The sequence below is a fragment of the Zerene cesonia genome, chromosome 20 (genome assembly GCF_012273895.1).
Source record: "Zerene cesonia ecotype Mississippi chromosome 20, Zerene_cesonia_1.1, whole genome shotgun sequence".
NCBI classification, from domain to species: Eukaryota; Metazoa; Arthropoda; class Insecta; order Lepidoptera; family Pieridae; genus Zerene; species Zerene cesonia.
Window position 1 is genome coordinate 10,156,020 of NC_052121.1, and position 19,727 is coordinate 10,175,746.

General features: G+C 35.4%; 1 protein-coding gene across 1 annotated transcript in view; it reads right to left on the reverse strand.

Annotated features, from left to right (window-relative positions):
* LOC119834893 (disintegrin and metalloproteinase domain-containing protein unc-71-like) overlaps nt 1–19,727 on the reverse strand; it is a 316,054-nt gene that overhangs the window by 187,195 nt on the left and 109,132 nt on the right. The window contains exon 4 of the mRNA XM_038359411.1: nt 10,760–10,885. Within this exon, the coding sequence (XP_038215339.1) occupies nt 10,760–10,885 (126 nt within the window). The remainder of the gene's footprint in view (nt 1–10,759; nt 10,886–19,727) is intronic.

Genomic DNA, 19,727 nt, shown 5'->3' on the forward strand with positions numbered 1-19,727 from the left:
CTGAACTCAAGTAATAAGTCCATTATAATTAAACGGCATTCGTGATTCAAGTATACACAAGATTCAAATTGTATTTTTTTTTTTTTTTTATGTCACAGTCGGCAATGGAGCTGGTGGGTCGCCTGATGGTAAGCGCTACCACCGCCCATGAACATTTGAAGAGGCGTAAGGTCAATTGCAGACCTTTCGCCTCTACAAATGGATTGCCGACTTTAATTGGGAAGGGATTAGGAAAGGATTGATGAGAGGAAAAAAAGGACTAGGCAGGGTAAGGAAAAGGATATGGGCCGCCGGCTCCCCCACTCACCGTACGAAACACAATAGCAAGCTATTATTTCACGCCGGTTTTCTGTGGGGGTGTGGTACTTCCCCGGTGCGAGCTGGCCCAATTCGTGCCGAAGCGTGCTCGACTCCCACAATAAATTGTATATGCTGCACCAGCAAAAAAAGACACCAATTTGATCAATTGTTAACGTTCCCTGTTAAATGTTAATTATTTTGCGGTAACTTGTATAAAAATTACAAAAACACCGGGTGTATTGTTCCGTGCCTTAATCAGCCTTTGGAAATGAAAAATGCAGTGCGTACCTACAGCGAGTTTCGCAATTGAATGCCGCGCCGTATCATTGATAGATCATTGTTCCGCCAGTAATTAACTTGGAGTCGATCAATTTATCTAACAATGCGAGATTCCTTGAAAAACAAACTGTAGCGAAGAATCACCCTCAAGACGGACAAAAGGAGGTATTTTAGTGGACCGGCCAGCCAGTTGGAGCCCTCGGCCTTTGCGCGAACAGAACAAGCGCTCAGAATAGATGGGTCAAGGTGAGCTGGCGATGTTTCTCACGCAAGACAATGGCTCGGCATTAATAACTTTCTTTGTTTCGCCCGAGACAGAACAGCGATGGACTAATAGATATTAAAAACGATCCAGTCTTAGTAAATCTTTAATCTCGAAACTGAGTGAGAGATAATTGGAAAAGACAGCGGCGTTGAGATATTTTTCAATTTACTCCCCACTTCTGGTTAAGTTCTAGAACAAATTAACTTATATGGTAACGTCTATTTATTTTTCCTTGTCCTACAAGACTGGAATTTTATATTTTTTCCTTTTAGTAATAAGCCTTACGAAAAAAATGTTCCAGTTTATTTGAAACATTTTTCTGCGTTTTCATCGCGTCACATTCGTTAAAACATTCGACGAATCTTCGTTTATCTTACTTATCTAATAAATACGAAAGATTGTGGGGATGGATGTATGTGTATGTATGTTTGTTGCTCTTTCACGCAAAAACTTCAGAACCGATTACAATGAAATTTGGGACACAGACGCAGACAGGCAACTTTTTATCCATATATTCCTACGGGATACATAATTACGCGCGTAAAACCACGGGCCGCAGTTAGTAGTAGAATAAACTCATCTCCCTATTCCTACCCTTAGATTACGTCTGAAAAACCGCTCTCAACGCGAATACTCGAAATGTGTGCAGTTATAGAATTTAAATACGTTAATTGGCTATTAAGAAATCTTATGCCGAAATTATCCCTTTACATAAATCGTGAATATGGGGCGTTAAGTAGGGTGCAGGATAAACCAGAGCCATTATACAAAGAGCGCAATGACCATATCTATGTACATATCTATTTAAGAATACTGGCCATAGTGATTCATCTTCAAGACATGTTATTGCATAATGTATTATAATAATCCAATCATCCCATATAATTAATTATACTCAACCATGAAAGTTATTACGGGCCGTGAGCCCGTTGTACGGTCTGTTGAGTTGAACGGTCAGCAACATAGGTAAGATTGAATATTTATTAATTCTAAATACAAATGTATGAACTAACTAGATTATTTTTTATTATTGGATTTGAGACTCGACTCATTGAAGAGTTTTCATAAAATATTTAAAACAAACTATTTACATTTTAAAAATCTAAACTAATAGCATGTCATTTTCCCTCTTTCAATTCGCTCACGAATAAAACAACTTCTCAAACATATCATCCCCCACCAAACCCAGGGCCACAACTAACAAAGAAACCCGAATACCGAATATATAAAAACGCCAAATGGCCCACGCGATTTTCAAGAACTGCGCTGGCCAAGAGGCAAATGATCGCGATAAAATAATCATTAAGGACACGGCGATGCAAGTGAAAAAGAAACGTGAATACTAGTTGCTTTCCAGTTATTCCCACATTTAGTTCAATGTACGTCACTAACGACCATAAACATCTGAACGAGCGCGTAAGAATTATTTAAATTTTTTAATTAAGTACGATTTCACATTGTGCCTAAATTTTGACGTGACAACGTCTTAAATTAGGTTGCGGCTCGGAGTCACTCATGAAAAAGTGTAACGCCCGGTAACGTTACGATGAGTCACCGAACTATGATCGGTCCGCCGCGCGCGCAGCACTAGAGAATTAAGCTCATTGAATCGGCGCGTGCTTGTGTCTCTGTCTCTGTCTTTTTAGTAAACAAAATGTATTTTCTATAGTTAAAATTTGTGCAATTCTTATTTTCATTCAATTCCTTGTTCCTTTTGTGCAATTTAATAATATTCATATCAATAAATATTCTACCGAGAAAAAGACGTTGTCACGTAAAATCTTCGCCCGTAAAACTTTACAGGCAACCATTTTTTTTTCTATGTTGTCCAAAACTTTGTCCATTACTTAAATGATCGCCCCGGCTTTGCCCGTGGTACATATATAGACTAATCAATCAATGAAGTTGCAGCTTTCGAATGGTGAAAGAATTTTTGTAATTGGCCCATGAGTATGTCCGGTTTTTGCTTGAAAACATTACAAACATACAAATATAGAAGAGTTTATCTTTATCATATATATGTATAGACATAAATTGAACATTTAATAATAAATTAATTTTAATATATATATGTAGCTATGAACTATACGGGAAATGACTGTCTTTCCTTTGACTACGCGAGCGACGCCACGGGCAAAAACCTACCCTGCGATTTTACCCACGCAGTACCTGATGACACTAACTGACATGAATAACCTTAAACCTACCACAGTAGATGGGCTATCTAACACTGAAAGAATTTCAAATCGGACCAGTAATTCCTACGATTAGCGCGTTCAACCGAACAAAGAAAAAAACAAATCAGCTTTATAACATTACTTTATAGATAAATCCTATCTATATTAACACATTTTTATATTCATCCTTTCTCCCACAGAATGAAATGTATATCGTATGATCAAATAAAATTTTTACAGCCGGCAAACAAGACGCAAAATTAATTTTGGCTTGTACGAAAACTGGCGAACCTCCAAGTATCTTACTTCAACTTAAGTACCGGTCTTATTGACTGAAATTACTTACGATACAACTTGTGGCTTCGATGGAATGAATAGACGGAAAATATATATTTATTTGATCCTTTGGGCTATGTTTTAATAAAAAAAAAGTTGAGAAATTTTTAAAGAATAGAAAAAACTCGATCACGAGGCAGGATTCGAACCTGCGTATCTTGCCTAACCGTAGCAACGCCTAGCCTCTCGGCCACCCGTGATCCTGCCACAGTAATCGAATTTCTTCTACTCTTTTGGTTTCATGTGCCTAAGGGGCACCCCACGCCATCTATTGAGATGATTAAGAACCATCACAACCAATACGAAACATTATTTCAATGATTACAATATTGTATCGATGGAACGCGGCCTTTGTTAAATTTTTAATTTTTAGTTTTATAGCATTGAAATGCTTTATAAATGAGAAATTTTTTTTTTATATTTTTTATATTAAATATTTTTTTTTTAATTTAAAAATTTGCTGCTCTTTAATAGAATTCAAAATGGAGTCATCGAATAACGGAAGGGTTTTAAAAGCTTTAGTTTAATTTTCGTTCGTTTTACATCAGGTTATTGGATTCAGAAACCAATAGCGACGCATCGCCGGGGGGCGAAATAATTTCGTCCAACCGGCCGTACAGGATGTAAGGGACAGTAGATATTTGTAGAACTACAGTCATCCTGTGTTTTATTTCTGGGAAAAGGATTACTATGTAATCATTTAAATGATTTGTTGCAATGATTTTGCAGTTCGAAACTTATCAAGAGAGGATTGTAAACGTCGTTTGAATAGTATCCCAACGCAGACGTTTGGATCAGTTCTGGCCACATGCAGACCAGAGTAGCGTTATAAGTAATACTAGTGTGGCCAAGTGATGGCGCTGGATGATCTATGTCGCTCTATCTTTTTCCCCAACTGGAATTAGTACTACTTTAAGATGTCATAGTAACCCCCTATAATTCTCTCGCGAAAAATCAAACACAAGTGAATACTAGTGTTAGAAGAATTAATTTGTTAAAGACTCTCACGGGAGAATCAATTGTGCGATAATATAATAATTCGATAACTTTATTTTACAGTTAAATACAATCAAGATAATACATAAAGCGGGTATAACGTATGGAGGGCCGTCTTATCGCTTATGCGCGATCTCTACAACACAACCCGGAACGCATAGTTCTGTTTACATTGTCCATAACCCATTTAAATGGTGACACTAAAGTGGAAGCGATATATCTCATCTACTTTCCCCACAAGTCCCCTACAAACGTCGCTTGTTAACACGCTGTACCTGCACTGGAGAGCTGTGTTGTGACCTTGGGTTGTAAACGATTAAAACAAACCTTCCCTATTTTATTATTACTATTATTATTATTTAAGACTTTATTGTGCTGGTATACAAATAAACCTTAAATATAAAAACTTACAACTAGACCAGCACAGAAGGCGATCTTATCACTAAAGAGTGATCTCTTCCAGGCAACCCACTGTGTATAGAAATAGTAAAAAGCAGGAGGTAGGTATTAAGTACATAAATATTTTAACTTAGAATACATATCACATATACATATAAATATATCTTTAAATGATACTTACAATAAATAATATGACTATTTTATGACCATGTTCCCCCATGTATGTGGGATGTAGCACTTGGCAGTGTGGACGGGATGGCAAAAACTTAACAACACTCTATGTAAACAATATCCGCTTATCTTCTATATTTACTTTTACATATAATTACTAATCCCACGAGTTCGCAGCACCCGGGCTCTTATTAAAATTCAATTTGAGTGGACTTGTTTGTTTTGGTAATAAACTTTAAATGGGCACTAAAACTGGTTGAGGTTGAAGTTTTTTGGGGCGCGTATCTACCTGCAAGCGTTTTGTGTTTGCGTTTTTATTTGTTGTGTAAACTTTTAAGTTATTATTATTTTTTATTAAGTTTGTTATATTTCGTTTTTTGCATTTATTTATTAAATACACTGTTTTTTATTGAATTTATTTCCTCCTATTTACGTCCCGCAAATAGTGTTTTAATATGCTTCTTACCCTTTGCCCTAGTTCCCTTTCTATTTAGAGTTTTCATTTTGTAGAAACTGACGTAACATTCGCTTGTAAAAAATACATTTCTACTGAAATCACTGAAATGAAACATGCAAACTCAAATGATACAAACGACCATTCAATGTAAGGTGTAGAGTATGAGATCTACTGGTGGCCACTATAAGCAGAGGCCAATCACAAAAAAATGTATTTTATTTATTTATTTAGCTATCTGGTATACTTTACTCTCGTAATGTAGCTTGTCTTCCACCACAGACCTCCCCTAAAAGTATCCATTTCCCCCTTGTCTGAATCTATCTTGACCCGTCCTAACCCTAGTCTTTAAACCGTCTTCCTCTTCTCCTTAATCCATCCCGGGGATACCATTCCGTTGTACTTCTCGACCTTGTTGCTTATCTTATTAATCTCTCGATATATTGTATCCTGTCCATCTTCATTTCAGTATTTTCAATATTGTGCCTGCATTTTTTGATTGACATTTGAATTGACATTTAAAATCCCTCATAATGGGGCAGTAAAATTGATCGAACGAGGTCCAAACTCCGTGAAGTTCGATCCCTCAATGGACAACAGAGAAAATGGGAAATCGGCGAAAGTTTAATTCGAACTCTTTCAGACATTTACATTCCGCCACGACGTCATGTTGTCACGTTAAATGACCTTGAGGCTTTAGGCTGAGCGAAAAACTTTTATTATCAACATGTTGTATCATAAAAACTCTTTTTATAATGATGCTTCCAGAACTGTACATTAATGCAAAAATAATAGAACACCATAGCAAGAGATGATTTTTATAGGAAATATTATTTTCTATTATAAATCATAAAGCTTACTATATTTAAGGTATACAATAACATAACGCGATAATCTAACTATATCATAACATCCAAATACAAACGGATGATTTGTCTTACTTTATTTAGAACAATTAATAAATGCTATAGCTTCGTTAAAAATCTCATAACCATTATAAATTCTTAAAATCAACACCCTAAAAAAAAAGCATACGTAACACTATGAATCGATGTGCACTCACAAAATCAATCAAATCAGCGTTAAATAACAATAACGGTACCGACACGATATCGTCACGACATCCTCACGACCCTCGGCCTGTTTTCAACACCAGCCTAGAAGAGTCAAGCACAATTTGCCTTAGATCGTTATCAGTTAATACTACCCCATTGTCCTCTGAAGTTGGCCAAACTCTTTAATAATGTTTCGGAGTTTTCCCGCCAACTTTTCAATTTGAACAATCTGCCGCCCGAGTAGACTCACAGACACAATTATTTTAAATTGATTGAGTATAAAATTGTGTGTAGTTGAATTATGGACTTACTTTGAAAGTCAGATTTTGCATTAAATTATATTTATCAACATAAATGATGTGACTACATTTCTTTTTAACAATATACCACGGAATGTTCAGTGTCAATTCTGTAAGCTTTCATCCCTTAACTGTAATGTGGTTACATTATATTTTCGCTGTACATTTTTCACATATAATCTTGTACCTAAATTTAAAAAATCCATTACATTTCTGTACACTTAAACAAACACAAAAATAACGATCTCAATCAAAATAACATATATCTAATATACAAAATTCTCGTGTCACAGTTTTCGTTGCCATACTCCTCCGAAACGGCTTGACCGATTCTTATGAAATTTTATGTGCATATCGGGTATGTTTGAGAATCGGCTAACATCTATTATTCATACCTCTAAACGATCAGAGTAAGGCAGAACAGCGTTTGCCGGGTGCAGCTAGTATAATTATAATAATCAACCATTTTGTATAACGTACCTCGCTATCATCCGAATGTTGTGACTTAAACCTTTTGCCTCTTATAGTGAGATGAAAATACGTTAAGACGGCGTGAGTTACTCTTCCATTCCATTAGCGATAAACAAGAAAATGTACTTCTTGATGGGATTACAAAGTTTCGTTATAACAACCTTGAATATATACGCACGAATATAATAGGTACCTTAGCATGGCCGGGGTGAAATATTCTCCATTGATTTTTCAACCAAAGAAAAGTAACGCAAAGAGGATAACTTCGCAACAAATAATAATACATCATGCGTCTTTGTACGTTATACGTGAACGAATGTGCGAGTTTATTTTTTTGACGAAACGTTTCTGGGGAAAAGGTTCACGGGGCTGACGGTAATGCGTGGACATTAAAAAGGGCGAATTGAAAGCCCATCCTGATTGTGGGAGACGCGAATGAAAAAATAAATATGTTTCTATTAGTGTTATTCCATTTTGAATGTTCTGATTTATTTATTTTTATTGTAATGCGTAGTATTATTATCTCTACAAACATCAAGTTAATTATTGGGTCGCAGATAATATAATAAATCAGAAGAAATATTTGTAAATTATATTAAAATTACAATAAACAAAAGCTCCTTATATACTACGAGATAACCCCACGACACGACATATCGCATGTTTGAAATGACTCCAACACAATTGAATGTAGAAATACATACGCAACGCCCGGCATCCGAATGACAGCACAATACGAGGAACGACAAATTATATTATCGTGTTTTGTATACACCATGATTCGGTATTTCTTATAAATTCCCTTTCATGTCCCTAATGCGGCGACAATACCGGTTGAGGGGGGGATAGGAGCGTAACATAATATTTTTATATCGCTTTGATCCGAACTGTGATGTTAAAAAACATAAAAGGTGATCTCTGAGGACGACGAAACATGTTACCAGCTGAAACGCCACTTGAGCTGATACATTTTGTATTATAAAATGAGGAAAATGTTGTTTTTCTTGTTTTTTTGAGTGATACGATATTGTTTTCAGAGGATTTATTACTTTCGCCACGTGACGGGTTGTTGAGTGAGAGGGGAGAGGGGGGAATTGAAATGATTTCTGTTTAGTGAGACCGACTTTTATGAAACGTAATGAGAGTTGTTGAGTATCGGTGGTTCAGTGTTTCAGACGCGCGTGGAAATAAGATCGATTTTTCAATGTATTTGTCCATAATCCACATCATGACTACTGGAAACGATAGTGGAAAACGTCGTGGACAAGCCAAGTCCAAGAATCAAAAGCTTGAAAGCATGCGACATCTGTAAACAAGCCCTTGGCCAACGTGGTATAGCAACCCTTACAGGAGGCCTCTGTCCCTACAGCTCATGATTATAAAGCAGAATCTGATAGAATAAGACGTATAATAATGGGTAGTATTCGTCTTTTACAATTTTAACGTTTAAATTCGTGTGTCTGTCCTCGGAACTCCCAAAACGATGAACCTATCTGTATCGATATCGGTATCCGTTGGAGTAATCGTAAGCAGTTTCCTAAATTAGATATATAAAAACTATTACGAATATCGACCCTAGTGCTATCGTAACAAAGATTAAATCACCTCATAGAAGTAACCTAAATCCTTCATCCTCACTCAAAATCAACGTTAATAATCTTACTTAACACATACGCATACGTCTACAATACGGTACTGTGCCTAATAATCTATCCAATATCAGCCAATCACATTGCAGCATCAGTGCCGGACGTAAAAAATACCCGTCCCCCATATGTCATATAGTTTACACACCCAGCAAACATTCAGATCGATCAGACATCGCGTATTTGTACGTGACAAATAAACAGTAGTACGTATCTCTGCCCAACGCAAACAGAGCTTGACAATTTAGCATTTCGTACGTTGCACCTACCTACGCAATCAATGTGCAGGAATTTTTAGGAAACGATTGATACAAAGGCTTCATATAACTCGAATAAAGTACTAGGCGACTGATATACTAGGTTAGATCGCACTGCCTTGTCATTTTACATGAAGATGTCTTAAAGACCTTAAGGTTTGAAATTGTTTAGTGGATTGGTTAATGGAATAAGGGTTTTTTTGATATTTATCCTCAAAGTTTCAATATCAATTGACTGTCGATAATCGATTACTTCCTAACAATAATTCCATCTATACAAGCGGATAGGAAACTATAGTATAAACATGGAGTTAGTATAAAAAACGTGTACTTGGTTAAGTTTTTCCACAAATAGCAGAATACCGATTTCCATTTACTCTTTTGACAGTGATCCATGTGAATATTTACGTATCCATTATTAACTAAATAGCAGTATTTTGATGAATTTTTGCTTTGTTATCATTACATGAAACACAATAGTTCGACAGTAACCCTTTTTTTAAGTGGGGAAATCTTACATAGATACACACGGCCTCCGGGGAAAGAAGCCGTGTGTATCTAGTGTTATGTCGGATTCCTACCGACTAAAACACCATTGTGTTCCGTCAATCCGCTTTATTGAAATGGTCACGGGAGCTGGTTAGTACCTCCGCTACCCCCGCGTCAATAATAACTCTAAAAATGCCTCTTGCGGTGTCAAATAAATACTGAAATTGATACCGAACATCTCATTATCATGCCAACATTCAAACGCACTACGCACGGCTCCATCCCATACGAGCGAGCCGATAGCCGCCCATATAAGCTCTATTGCGACAACCCTAAAGTTACGAAATAGGGTGACCGAGATAACCTAAGACAAAGGGACGGTGCGGGTCGCGCTGGGCATTTTATTGATTGTTAATTGCGAGGGACCCCGGGCTGGTCATTTGTTAAAATAGCGCGGAATAATTTATATTAGGAGCTGAGCCTGATGACGTAGGAACTTCATCCTTGGAGTTGGTTTTTTGACATTTGGCGCCTGACATGTCTTAAAAATTGAAATAACACAATAATAATTAAATATATTTTATGCTAAAATTAAAAACGAAATTAACTAATATATTTGTTGCGTATTGCAAACACACGATTACATTAATAAGTACATTATTCGTGAGATTATATTATTATTCTGCTTAACATCGTTAGGATTAAATAATTTCCTTAATAAAACTCATTATAATAAAGTGAAATAATTTTGTGATATTATTAAAGCTTGTTTATTTTAGACGACCTTTTCTATCGTTATTTGTGTTAACTCCCTAATAAATAAATTTCAATCAATAGGCCGAGTTAAGCTCAGCGCGATCAACGAAATAAACTTTAGTATTAAAGGCTGTAGTGAAATCAGCTTTATTTATTAATTTTTTACTCCTTACTAAAATTTTGGTGAAAAGGAAAATTAAAAATAAATGGGGCTTAAAGAAAAAATAATAGAATTAGTTGGGCGGCCTTATTACTAAGAAGTGATCTCTTCCAGGTAACCCGCGCAATAGTTAACAACATATTGAAAGTATAGGCAGTACGAGAAACAAATAACAAGTTTTTTAAAGCAAGATTGCAATATAAAAATTACATAAAATATATATAGTTTTAGTATAAACAGCACACCAACCTCCGGACGTGGCGAGCAGGCCGTGCGCGCGCAGCAACGCCAGCAGCAACAGCAGCAGCAGCGGGCGGGGCCGCATGCCGCGCGACACCGCGCCCGCGCACCGCCGCCGCTCGCCCCCGCGCTCACCTGCCGACCAACGTGCACAGTTTCCATTACCCGTATATAAGTGTATAATCTATGGTTTTTATGTTTCATCTTCGTTCTGTCTGCTCTTATTGCGTAGCTTATATAATACTAGTTTTTGCCCGCGGCTTCGCACGTGTTAATTCGGAGTAGCTATAGATGCGATTATACATATAAACTTTCCTCTTGAATCACTCTATCTATTAAAAAATCCCATGAAAATCCGCTGCGTAGTTTTAAAGATTTAAGCATACAAGGGACATAGGGACAGAGAAAGCGACTTTGTTATATACTATATAGTGTTTGTGAACGTGAAGCTTTTTACAAATGCATGGATATTTATTACAGCTATAATATATAAATAGAATTACTAAATTAATAAATATAACTGAGAGTGCCAATATGATTGATTTAGTAAAATAGCGATATAAATAAATACGATTTTTTATATTATTGGTTATAGAAAAGACGCTATCGAATCAAAACACATAGAGAGCATATAAATCTAAATATATTTATAAAATCATTCACACTTATTAATTTTGGATAAAAAACTACTAATCACATATTTTTCATTATGACTTAAAGCATGCAGTTGTGTCCGTAACGCTTGTAGACCCATGCTACGTGAATGCTACGAAAATCTATGTTTGAGATCTCAACAATTAATTTTAGTTATTTTATTAGCAAAAGTTGCTAAAAAACTGCAAAAAACTCTTCTATTATTATATTGTAGCATTCTATCCAAAAGTAATCATTTATTGAAACAGATCTTATGACGTAACGCAATGCAATATGTGTAAGACCATACAAAATTAATTAAATTCACCAAGCATTGAGCACAACTAAACACAACGAGTGCTTGAAATTAAAACGGGCTAGGTACAGCAATAGCAGCTAGATTTACGGAAGATAATTTGAATAGTCCAACAAATAGCAAATTTTCTGAGAAACAGACTTCTGTTATAGGGAAGAAATCTCTTTGAAGGTAGGGCTGCTTGCAATTCCATGAAATAAATGCTCAGAAAGCGCTATGTGCGAAGGCTACAAGCATATAGGGTTTAAGTTATATTATGTAGGTTGCTTACAAAGTGCAATGAAACTTAGAATTCTAACCTTCTTAAGTTCCATTCTAAAAATAGCATCTGTACAAGTTAAAAAATAAGTATTGGTTTTTTACTGATTCTTCTTAATAATTTTATATTGATGGTGTAAGTAATATAACTATTGATTCGATGAACTACAATTTATTTTAATTAATTAATTATTCAAGGGGATAAACTCATTGAACAAACGACTAAAAGATTTAATAGATTTAAGAGATTTAATACTTTATTGTACTGATATACATCATATGTACATATATTAAGTACATAAATATTTTTGCATAGAATACATATCACATATACATATAAATATATATGTGTAATATTAGCTAGCTGAAAATGTTTCTTGCGAACTCTGTTAAAGATGATGATGTCCAGCTATCTACGTACCCATATAATATTTCCATGCAATCGTTTCAGTAGTTTTTGCTTGAAAGAGCAACAAACATACACACATCCTTACAAACTTTCGTTTTTATAATATTAGTAGAATAGGATATTAAAAATTGAGTGATTAAATTTTAAGCACCACCCATTATATAAAATAAGATACCAGCACCAGATACGCCAGCTTCAACAAAGAAATCCTCAATCTAATCATTGTTATCTAATCGAAATAAAGCTCAATTAAAACGGGCCGTATTATTTACTAAACTGGAAAACGACTAAAAAGCTTTACAAAACAAAATGAGATGGTATTTAATTGAATCGTTCACGTGCCGCTGGCTGCAGACATAATAACCTTAGTACCGCTTCTGCATAGGATGGGATTACAGGATAAAAAATCGAACTAGATAAAATTTCAAAAATAGCTTTATAAATCTTCTTAAAATTGAAAACGGTTGATTGGGGATTTTGTTTCATTTATGGCTAAAGTTTAAGATACATTATACATTCATGCTTAGCCAAGACCTAGCTAACACTGCTGTAGGAACACAGTGCATATTTATCTCTGTCCTATTTTTTTCCTCTGTGTGATCTTTTGTTTTGTTTTAATCGCTTTTTTGTGTCGTAATTGTCTTTTATTTCTTGTGATCTTTGAATAAACTGTTAATCTATCTATCTGTCTATTATATAGCATAGATTCAGTGATACAACTTCTATATAAACCCAATATTTTGATCTGCTCTCTCTCTCTCTCTCAGAGGTTCTCAGTTCGACTATACATATTTTACGAGTTTGTTATCTAAGATCTTTTCGATTCGCATAATCTTCGTTATTTGAAATTTAAATTTGGTATAGCATAGCTTTATTTTTTGTTAAAAATAATTTGAACATGTGTCCCTCTCTCTTCTTAATACATCTCTATGTTATATGAGATGAAAAAATAATTCTGTACTATATGCGAATATGACAGTTTCTCTATATTCATATTCATACATTTTTATTACAGTCAAGACAAGGTAGAAAATACTAATAAAAATCAAACCTGACCGTTCACCAGACGATTTCAATAATAACAAATTCTTTATTTGCCTTGACAAGCATTAAACTTACTAAGTAGTATTAACGTTGTGAAAGATGTTAAATGGAAAAATGTGCAAAAATCGCAAACTTGATGCACGATTAATGACTCTATTTCCAACGGAATACGCCTCACATCTACGTACATCATGGAAATATATAAATTCATATAGATAATAATCACCTATACGTACAAAGACTTATTTGTAAGCAGTTAAATTGGCTGAATCATTTAAGTTTACACGGTATCAAGCAAACACACCAAACACATTATTCTCTCGGAGTTTTGGTAAAGTAACAGCAAACATTGAATAGATTTTACTCGTACGTACCTACGCCGAGAGACGGCGAGCAATTTCGTTATTTGATCTTAAGACACATTCTAGATTACGATTCGGCAAATGATATGGCGATTAAATGAAAGCAACTGTTTACCATTTAGAGGCGTTCAAACATATAAATACAGTTAAATAATTTTATCGAATCGTTCAAATACTTTGATTATTGTTTTTATTTAAATAAAACTTCATTGTATATAAAAAATAACAAGTATGTGCTTATTTATTAATATTTTTTGTTTACTTGTACCATTGAAGGATGCGAATTTACTTGCTAAGAGCTTCAAGTTAATTAAAAAACAAAAGGAAAAAGTCACTAAAGCATTGATTACATACAAATGACGCAGAAGTAACAACATAACCAAGCCACTTTTATAGCCTATATATATGTATAACATATACACACTCGATATAATCACAACACAAGCTATCACTAACTGCAAAAGCAGTTTTTTATGTAATATTATTATTTCTGTGTTTGTGTGTGTTAAAATATATTGTTCTTTTTTTCTTTCTTTCAAAAGAATACTTTAAAAACACAAACACCAGCTCCCAGGGTATCGTGGTCTGGGCGAATGCTAATGGAATCGCGAACGCATCGGTCTCTTGCTGAATTTAATTAATCTACAGGCAGTTTCACTCCTTCGATGTTAGCTCTAATGAGATTCGTGTACAATCCTCTACTCGTTGCGGTTGCAATTGTAATTTTTATCCAACTTAAAAAAAATGAGGCGGTTCTCAATTCAACGCTTTTTATGTTTGTTACCACATAACTTGTAACTGGGTGAATCGATTCAACTGTAAAAGCTAGTTTCTCAGTGTGGCATCGTTTAAATTCGGTCTAAGTCTGAGAATTTGAAGTTGGTTCAGATTTTTGTTGAAAATTATTATTTGTTTTATTTTTTTCATGTTACAGTCGGCAATGGAGCTGGTGGGACGCCTGAAGGTAAGCGCTACCACCGCCCATGAACATTTGGAGAGACATAAGGTCCATTGTAGGCCTTACGCCTCTACAAATGGATTGCCGACATTTTGGGAAGGGATTAAGAAAGGATTGGCGATAGGAATATAGGAAAGGACTGGGAAGGGTAAGGAAAAGGATATGGGCCTCCGGTTCCCCCACTCACCGAACGAAACACTGCACTGAATGCTATTTCACGCCGATCTTCTGTGGGGGTGTGGTACTTCCCCGGTGCGAGCTGGCCCAATTCGTGCCGAAGCGTGCTCGACTACTACATACCATCGCGTTGTGTTACAGTTTTGTGTTAATGTTATTTATCGTTTTATTAACAGGCGGCAGGGAACTTAAGCTGATTGTAGAATATAGTATAAGTGTTAAAGACATAATAACCTGTATTCCTTTGTGTGTCGCTAATGCGAAATGAATTCATTGAGTTAGAATTAAAATACTGCAGACTAAATGGTTCATGTTTATGTATCTCATTCTTAATATAATAAAAATTCTCAAAAACATGTGTTTTATACGTTTTCGCTTGAAATATAAGTCCCGTGTCCTCTAGTGGGGTATGGGGCAGATGATATACGTATCTGTTTCACGATTAGATCGATTTTCTTTATAGACAAGAAGGTGATCAGCCATCTGTGTCCTGCCAGACCGAGACATTTTTTTGGGAGTCCCGCCCGGGAATCGAACACAGGACTCTTCCGTTCTACAACCAAGTGCTACCCACTGCACTAAGGAGGCGATCGAATTTCGCTTGTAATGCATAAACTTATTTACTACCTAATAAAAACACCGTAAATAGAACACAGTCATTGCATTCCACCTACCGCCAAATCATTCAATCTATCCTTATCTGTAACCATCACAAGAAACCATTCCGAAACCCATAAATTACCATAAACTCGGCCCGAAATTCAAAGCAAAAAGGGCCACAAAATTCGCCGACAAAAAACTTGCAGAACGAACGATTGTCGGCCACGCGATAAAACGTAAAGTGTCCGCCGATCGAGTCAGCTGCCGAAGTAGGCGCTATCAGCGCGCCCATCGACGATTGATACTCCGCCGATTAGAGGGGATGCGATATGCGAGAATGTTAACGAATAACGTACTTATGGCTCTGTTAGGAACATATCCGACTCACTATATATCCGCGTTTATTGGAAGCGAAACGAAAAATGAACAATACATATTGCTACATTCTCATTTAGATGTCTTAATATTGTTTGAGTAATTATAGAAGACCTAATATTGTTTTAGTAATTACCGAAGCAATTCTCATAAGAAAATGTCCGTCATAATTTTCTTTTCTGACTTCAGTAAAGAAAGTGTACATAAATTCGACTGTATTTTTTTGTGATTGTTACCTCATACCCTTTTATCGGATGAACCGATTTTTATGATACTTTTATTTGAAAACCGGTACCTGCCATAGAAGGCGGTTTATCCATCTGCTGTCTTAATAAGAAGTATTCACGTATGAAGTATATATCAATTCTCATTCTGGTAACACAAATAACCTGAAATAATTAGATCCGCGTCCTCGAACATCGCATAACATGAAAGTAATGTTTGCGAGTTAGAAGGGTCTTAGGATCAATGTAATGGAGAATAAAAAGTTTCGCGTAAACTTCTGTAAGCTTATAATTGTGTTATCTGTATTTCACACATCGCCATTTAACTGTAAGGACAATAATTTTCGCATGTATAATACATTAAACCTAGTTAATTGTGCTTTTATTGATTTCATTAGATACTGAATATGTTAACTCAACTGTTTAAGCTTAAAGAAATATAAAGCCGAAGAATATCTATACTTTTGAAGTGAAACTTCTTTAGAATCTTTGTGATTTCAAACCTGATGCAACGGAAAAACGACAGGTAAGGGACACCAATACACAAATGTATAAATGAAGCCGGGAAAGAATGAGACAGAAATATACATACATACTATTTTATATTTTATATATATTCATCTCGTTCTTTTGTAGATTTACTAAAGTTTCACTTCTATTGTGTGTGAATCGCACACCTTTTTTTTAATATAAAGTTTAAATTTAATTGCATCCTAAAAATCCACATGTTTCGTTCGGTGAGTGGGGGAGCCGGGGGCCCATATCCTTTTCCTTACCCTTCCCATTCTTTTCCTTTATTCCTCTCGTCAATCTTTCCTTAATCCCTTTCCAATTCAAAGTCGACAGTCCATTTGTTGCCTCTCCAAAGGTTCATGGGCGGTGGTAGCGCTTACCATCAGGCGATCCACCTGCTCTATTGCCGACGGTGACATAAAACTCATGAGACAATCTAATTACCACATAAATACAGCACTAACAAAAATAAAGTGGGGAAATTTTCACAGTTCATACAGAGAAATAGTGTTACCCACGTGAACTAGAAAAAGTGGCGAATTTAATGAAATAAAAGCAAGAACCTAATTACATAAGCATCTCCACAGTGCCGAATCTACCGTTACGTTTTGTAGGGCGCTGTATCATTGTGGTGTTACTGTGCCAATTCTTGGATAAGTTTATCATAAATAAGGCGCATTTAATCAATATGATGGTAGTATTTTTCATTTAATTTTAGAAATTAACTGGATATAACATGAAAGAAACATTTTTCTATTAACCCATTATCAATATACTATCAATCTATGTCATAGCGATCAACCGAGCTGGTGATTGACCTGTTGGTAAGGGAATGAAACGGATTAATGGCGGAAATAAAATAATGTTTTTATAAGGGCGCAGAAAACACACGGAAAAGCAACATATAAAATAATAGTAAATCGCGTTGAAAATCGCTATCTTTACGTTTCCTTAATAATCCAATATATTTATGAAACGGATGCTGTGTTAAATTATTCTATTTACATTCAAACAACCGTATTACCTACTAAAAAGTACATTTTTTCATGAATTCCATTAAATTAAACCTACAAACAAATCAACCCAGCAGCAACAAATCCGGACCTGTCCTTTTTCACATTAACAGACCTATTCATTACGACTCGTATATTTGTACGTGCCATTGTATTATTTTAGGTACGTCTCTATTTCACTGTTAAAACATTTGTATTGAATAAAAATATACTATGAAATATACGAACTAAATAGACTACGATTTTACACGAAACGGTGATGGGAATCAAACCTATTCCTAACTTTAACAAATATTTCATCAAGCACATCGAATTTAGAATTGTCCATTTTTTTTTGCTGCTTTTTTATATTTAATAGGCAAACGTTTGACCGCTATCCTACCTGATGTTAAGCAGGGATGATCTATGAATGTGCACGCCTGGACACTTAAATCATAAATCAACAAATAGTCTGTATTGTATATTTCTACAAAAAAAAAATACAAATAAAAAAAGAGTCCATCTGAAATCTTTCATCTATTTCTACCCCATCACTCATCGTTAGATACCCAGATCAATTCAGTGATACAAGCACTTTAAATCATTGGGTAGCTGACACCGCACTCAATCCGCTAATGGTCTGCAGAACTCCTGAATAATGTATAGACCTCGCTTTGTATGGCAGCGCTTTACAGCGGCTAATTTGAAAACTATATAGACACGAAGTAATTGCAAACGGAGTTTTTTTAAACGGAATTTCAGATGGCCGCTCCCTGGTTTCTTACCGTTGAAACTGGTTTATGTTGAATGTATATACGGATACAGGTCAAATTTTTCAGTTTACTTGCAAAATCTGCATGAAACTGGATAATCCCTGTCACTATAAACATCCGCATCATGATGATACCTATATTCTGGTTTAACCCGTCTCATCTGTATTTAATTGTTGCTTATTAAAAAAAAAGTAGTTTTGTTCCGTCCATTCGTCAGATTTAACGAGTAAAAATCAGCACAGTTGTGACAAAATTATTACACAACACGATAAACGTCGTGCTCGAGAAGACATCATCCTACTAATCCTACTAATATTATAAATGCGAAAGCTTGAAAGGATGTGTGTGTATTTGTTGCTCTTTCATGCAAAAACTACTGCACCGATTGCAATTAAATTTGGTACGTAGACAGCTGGACGAGTGGAATAACATATAGGCAACTTTTTATCCCGATATTCCTACGGGATACAAACTTACGTGGGTGAACCCGCGAGGCGCAGCTAGTAGTATATAAAAAGTTTCTGTTGCATTAATCAGGCCAATCTAATTGACTGGAGCTATAAATACAAAATTGACAATAGACTCAATTTACATACTAAAACTAAAAGATTGTAAAGATAGGAAGGGGAAGATTTTTGCAAAATAATGTACGATTTCATACTAGGAACTGATATGCTTCTTAAAAATCCGTTTGTATAAATATAATCTCTCTCAACCATAAACATATAAAGTTTAGTTTACAATAATTTCCAACTAATTATAAGCAATCGACAGATAAGGACCGACCGAATTCCCACCATCAAAAGAGAGCCTCCCAAAACGCCTCGCACTCGTCAACCAATAATAAGAACGCTAACGATCGATGCTCGAATCGAAACAGGATCCGAAATAGTAAGCTCTAAACACAACCCGTTTGTGAGTATCACGTCACAATTTGCGCCCTACTAAGGTCTGAATAACTCGTTTATTCACGTAACTTAAGTACCTTAACGGAGCTTTAATAAATATTAATTAAGAGCGATTAACAATCATCCCGTCAAAGGGGAATCTTTGTGAGTTGCCGAAGAACGAATATGGCTGTCATATTTCAAAGGAACACACGAAACGATGGCTGGAATGATTATATAGCGCTTTATTAGTTATTCGTAAATAACACGATTATCGGCTGCTTCATTTTCTTCTCGTATCATATTTATCTTTTCGTATTTTAAGACAATTATTGAAATGTCTTGTTTTCCAATAATAAGCCTTTTCATTCAAATTTTTTGTATGTCACAGCGTGGCAACTGAGCTGGTGGTTCGCCTGTTGGCAAGCGATCACCACTACCAATGAAAAATCGCTG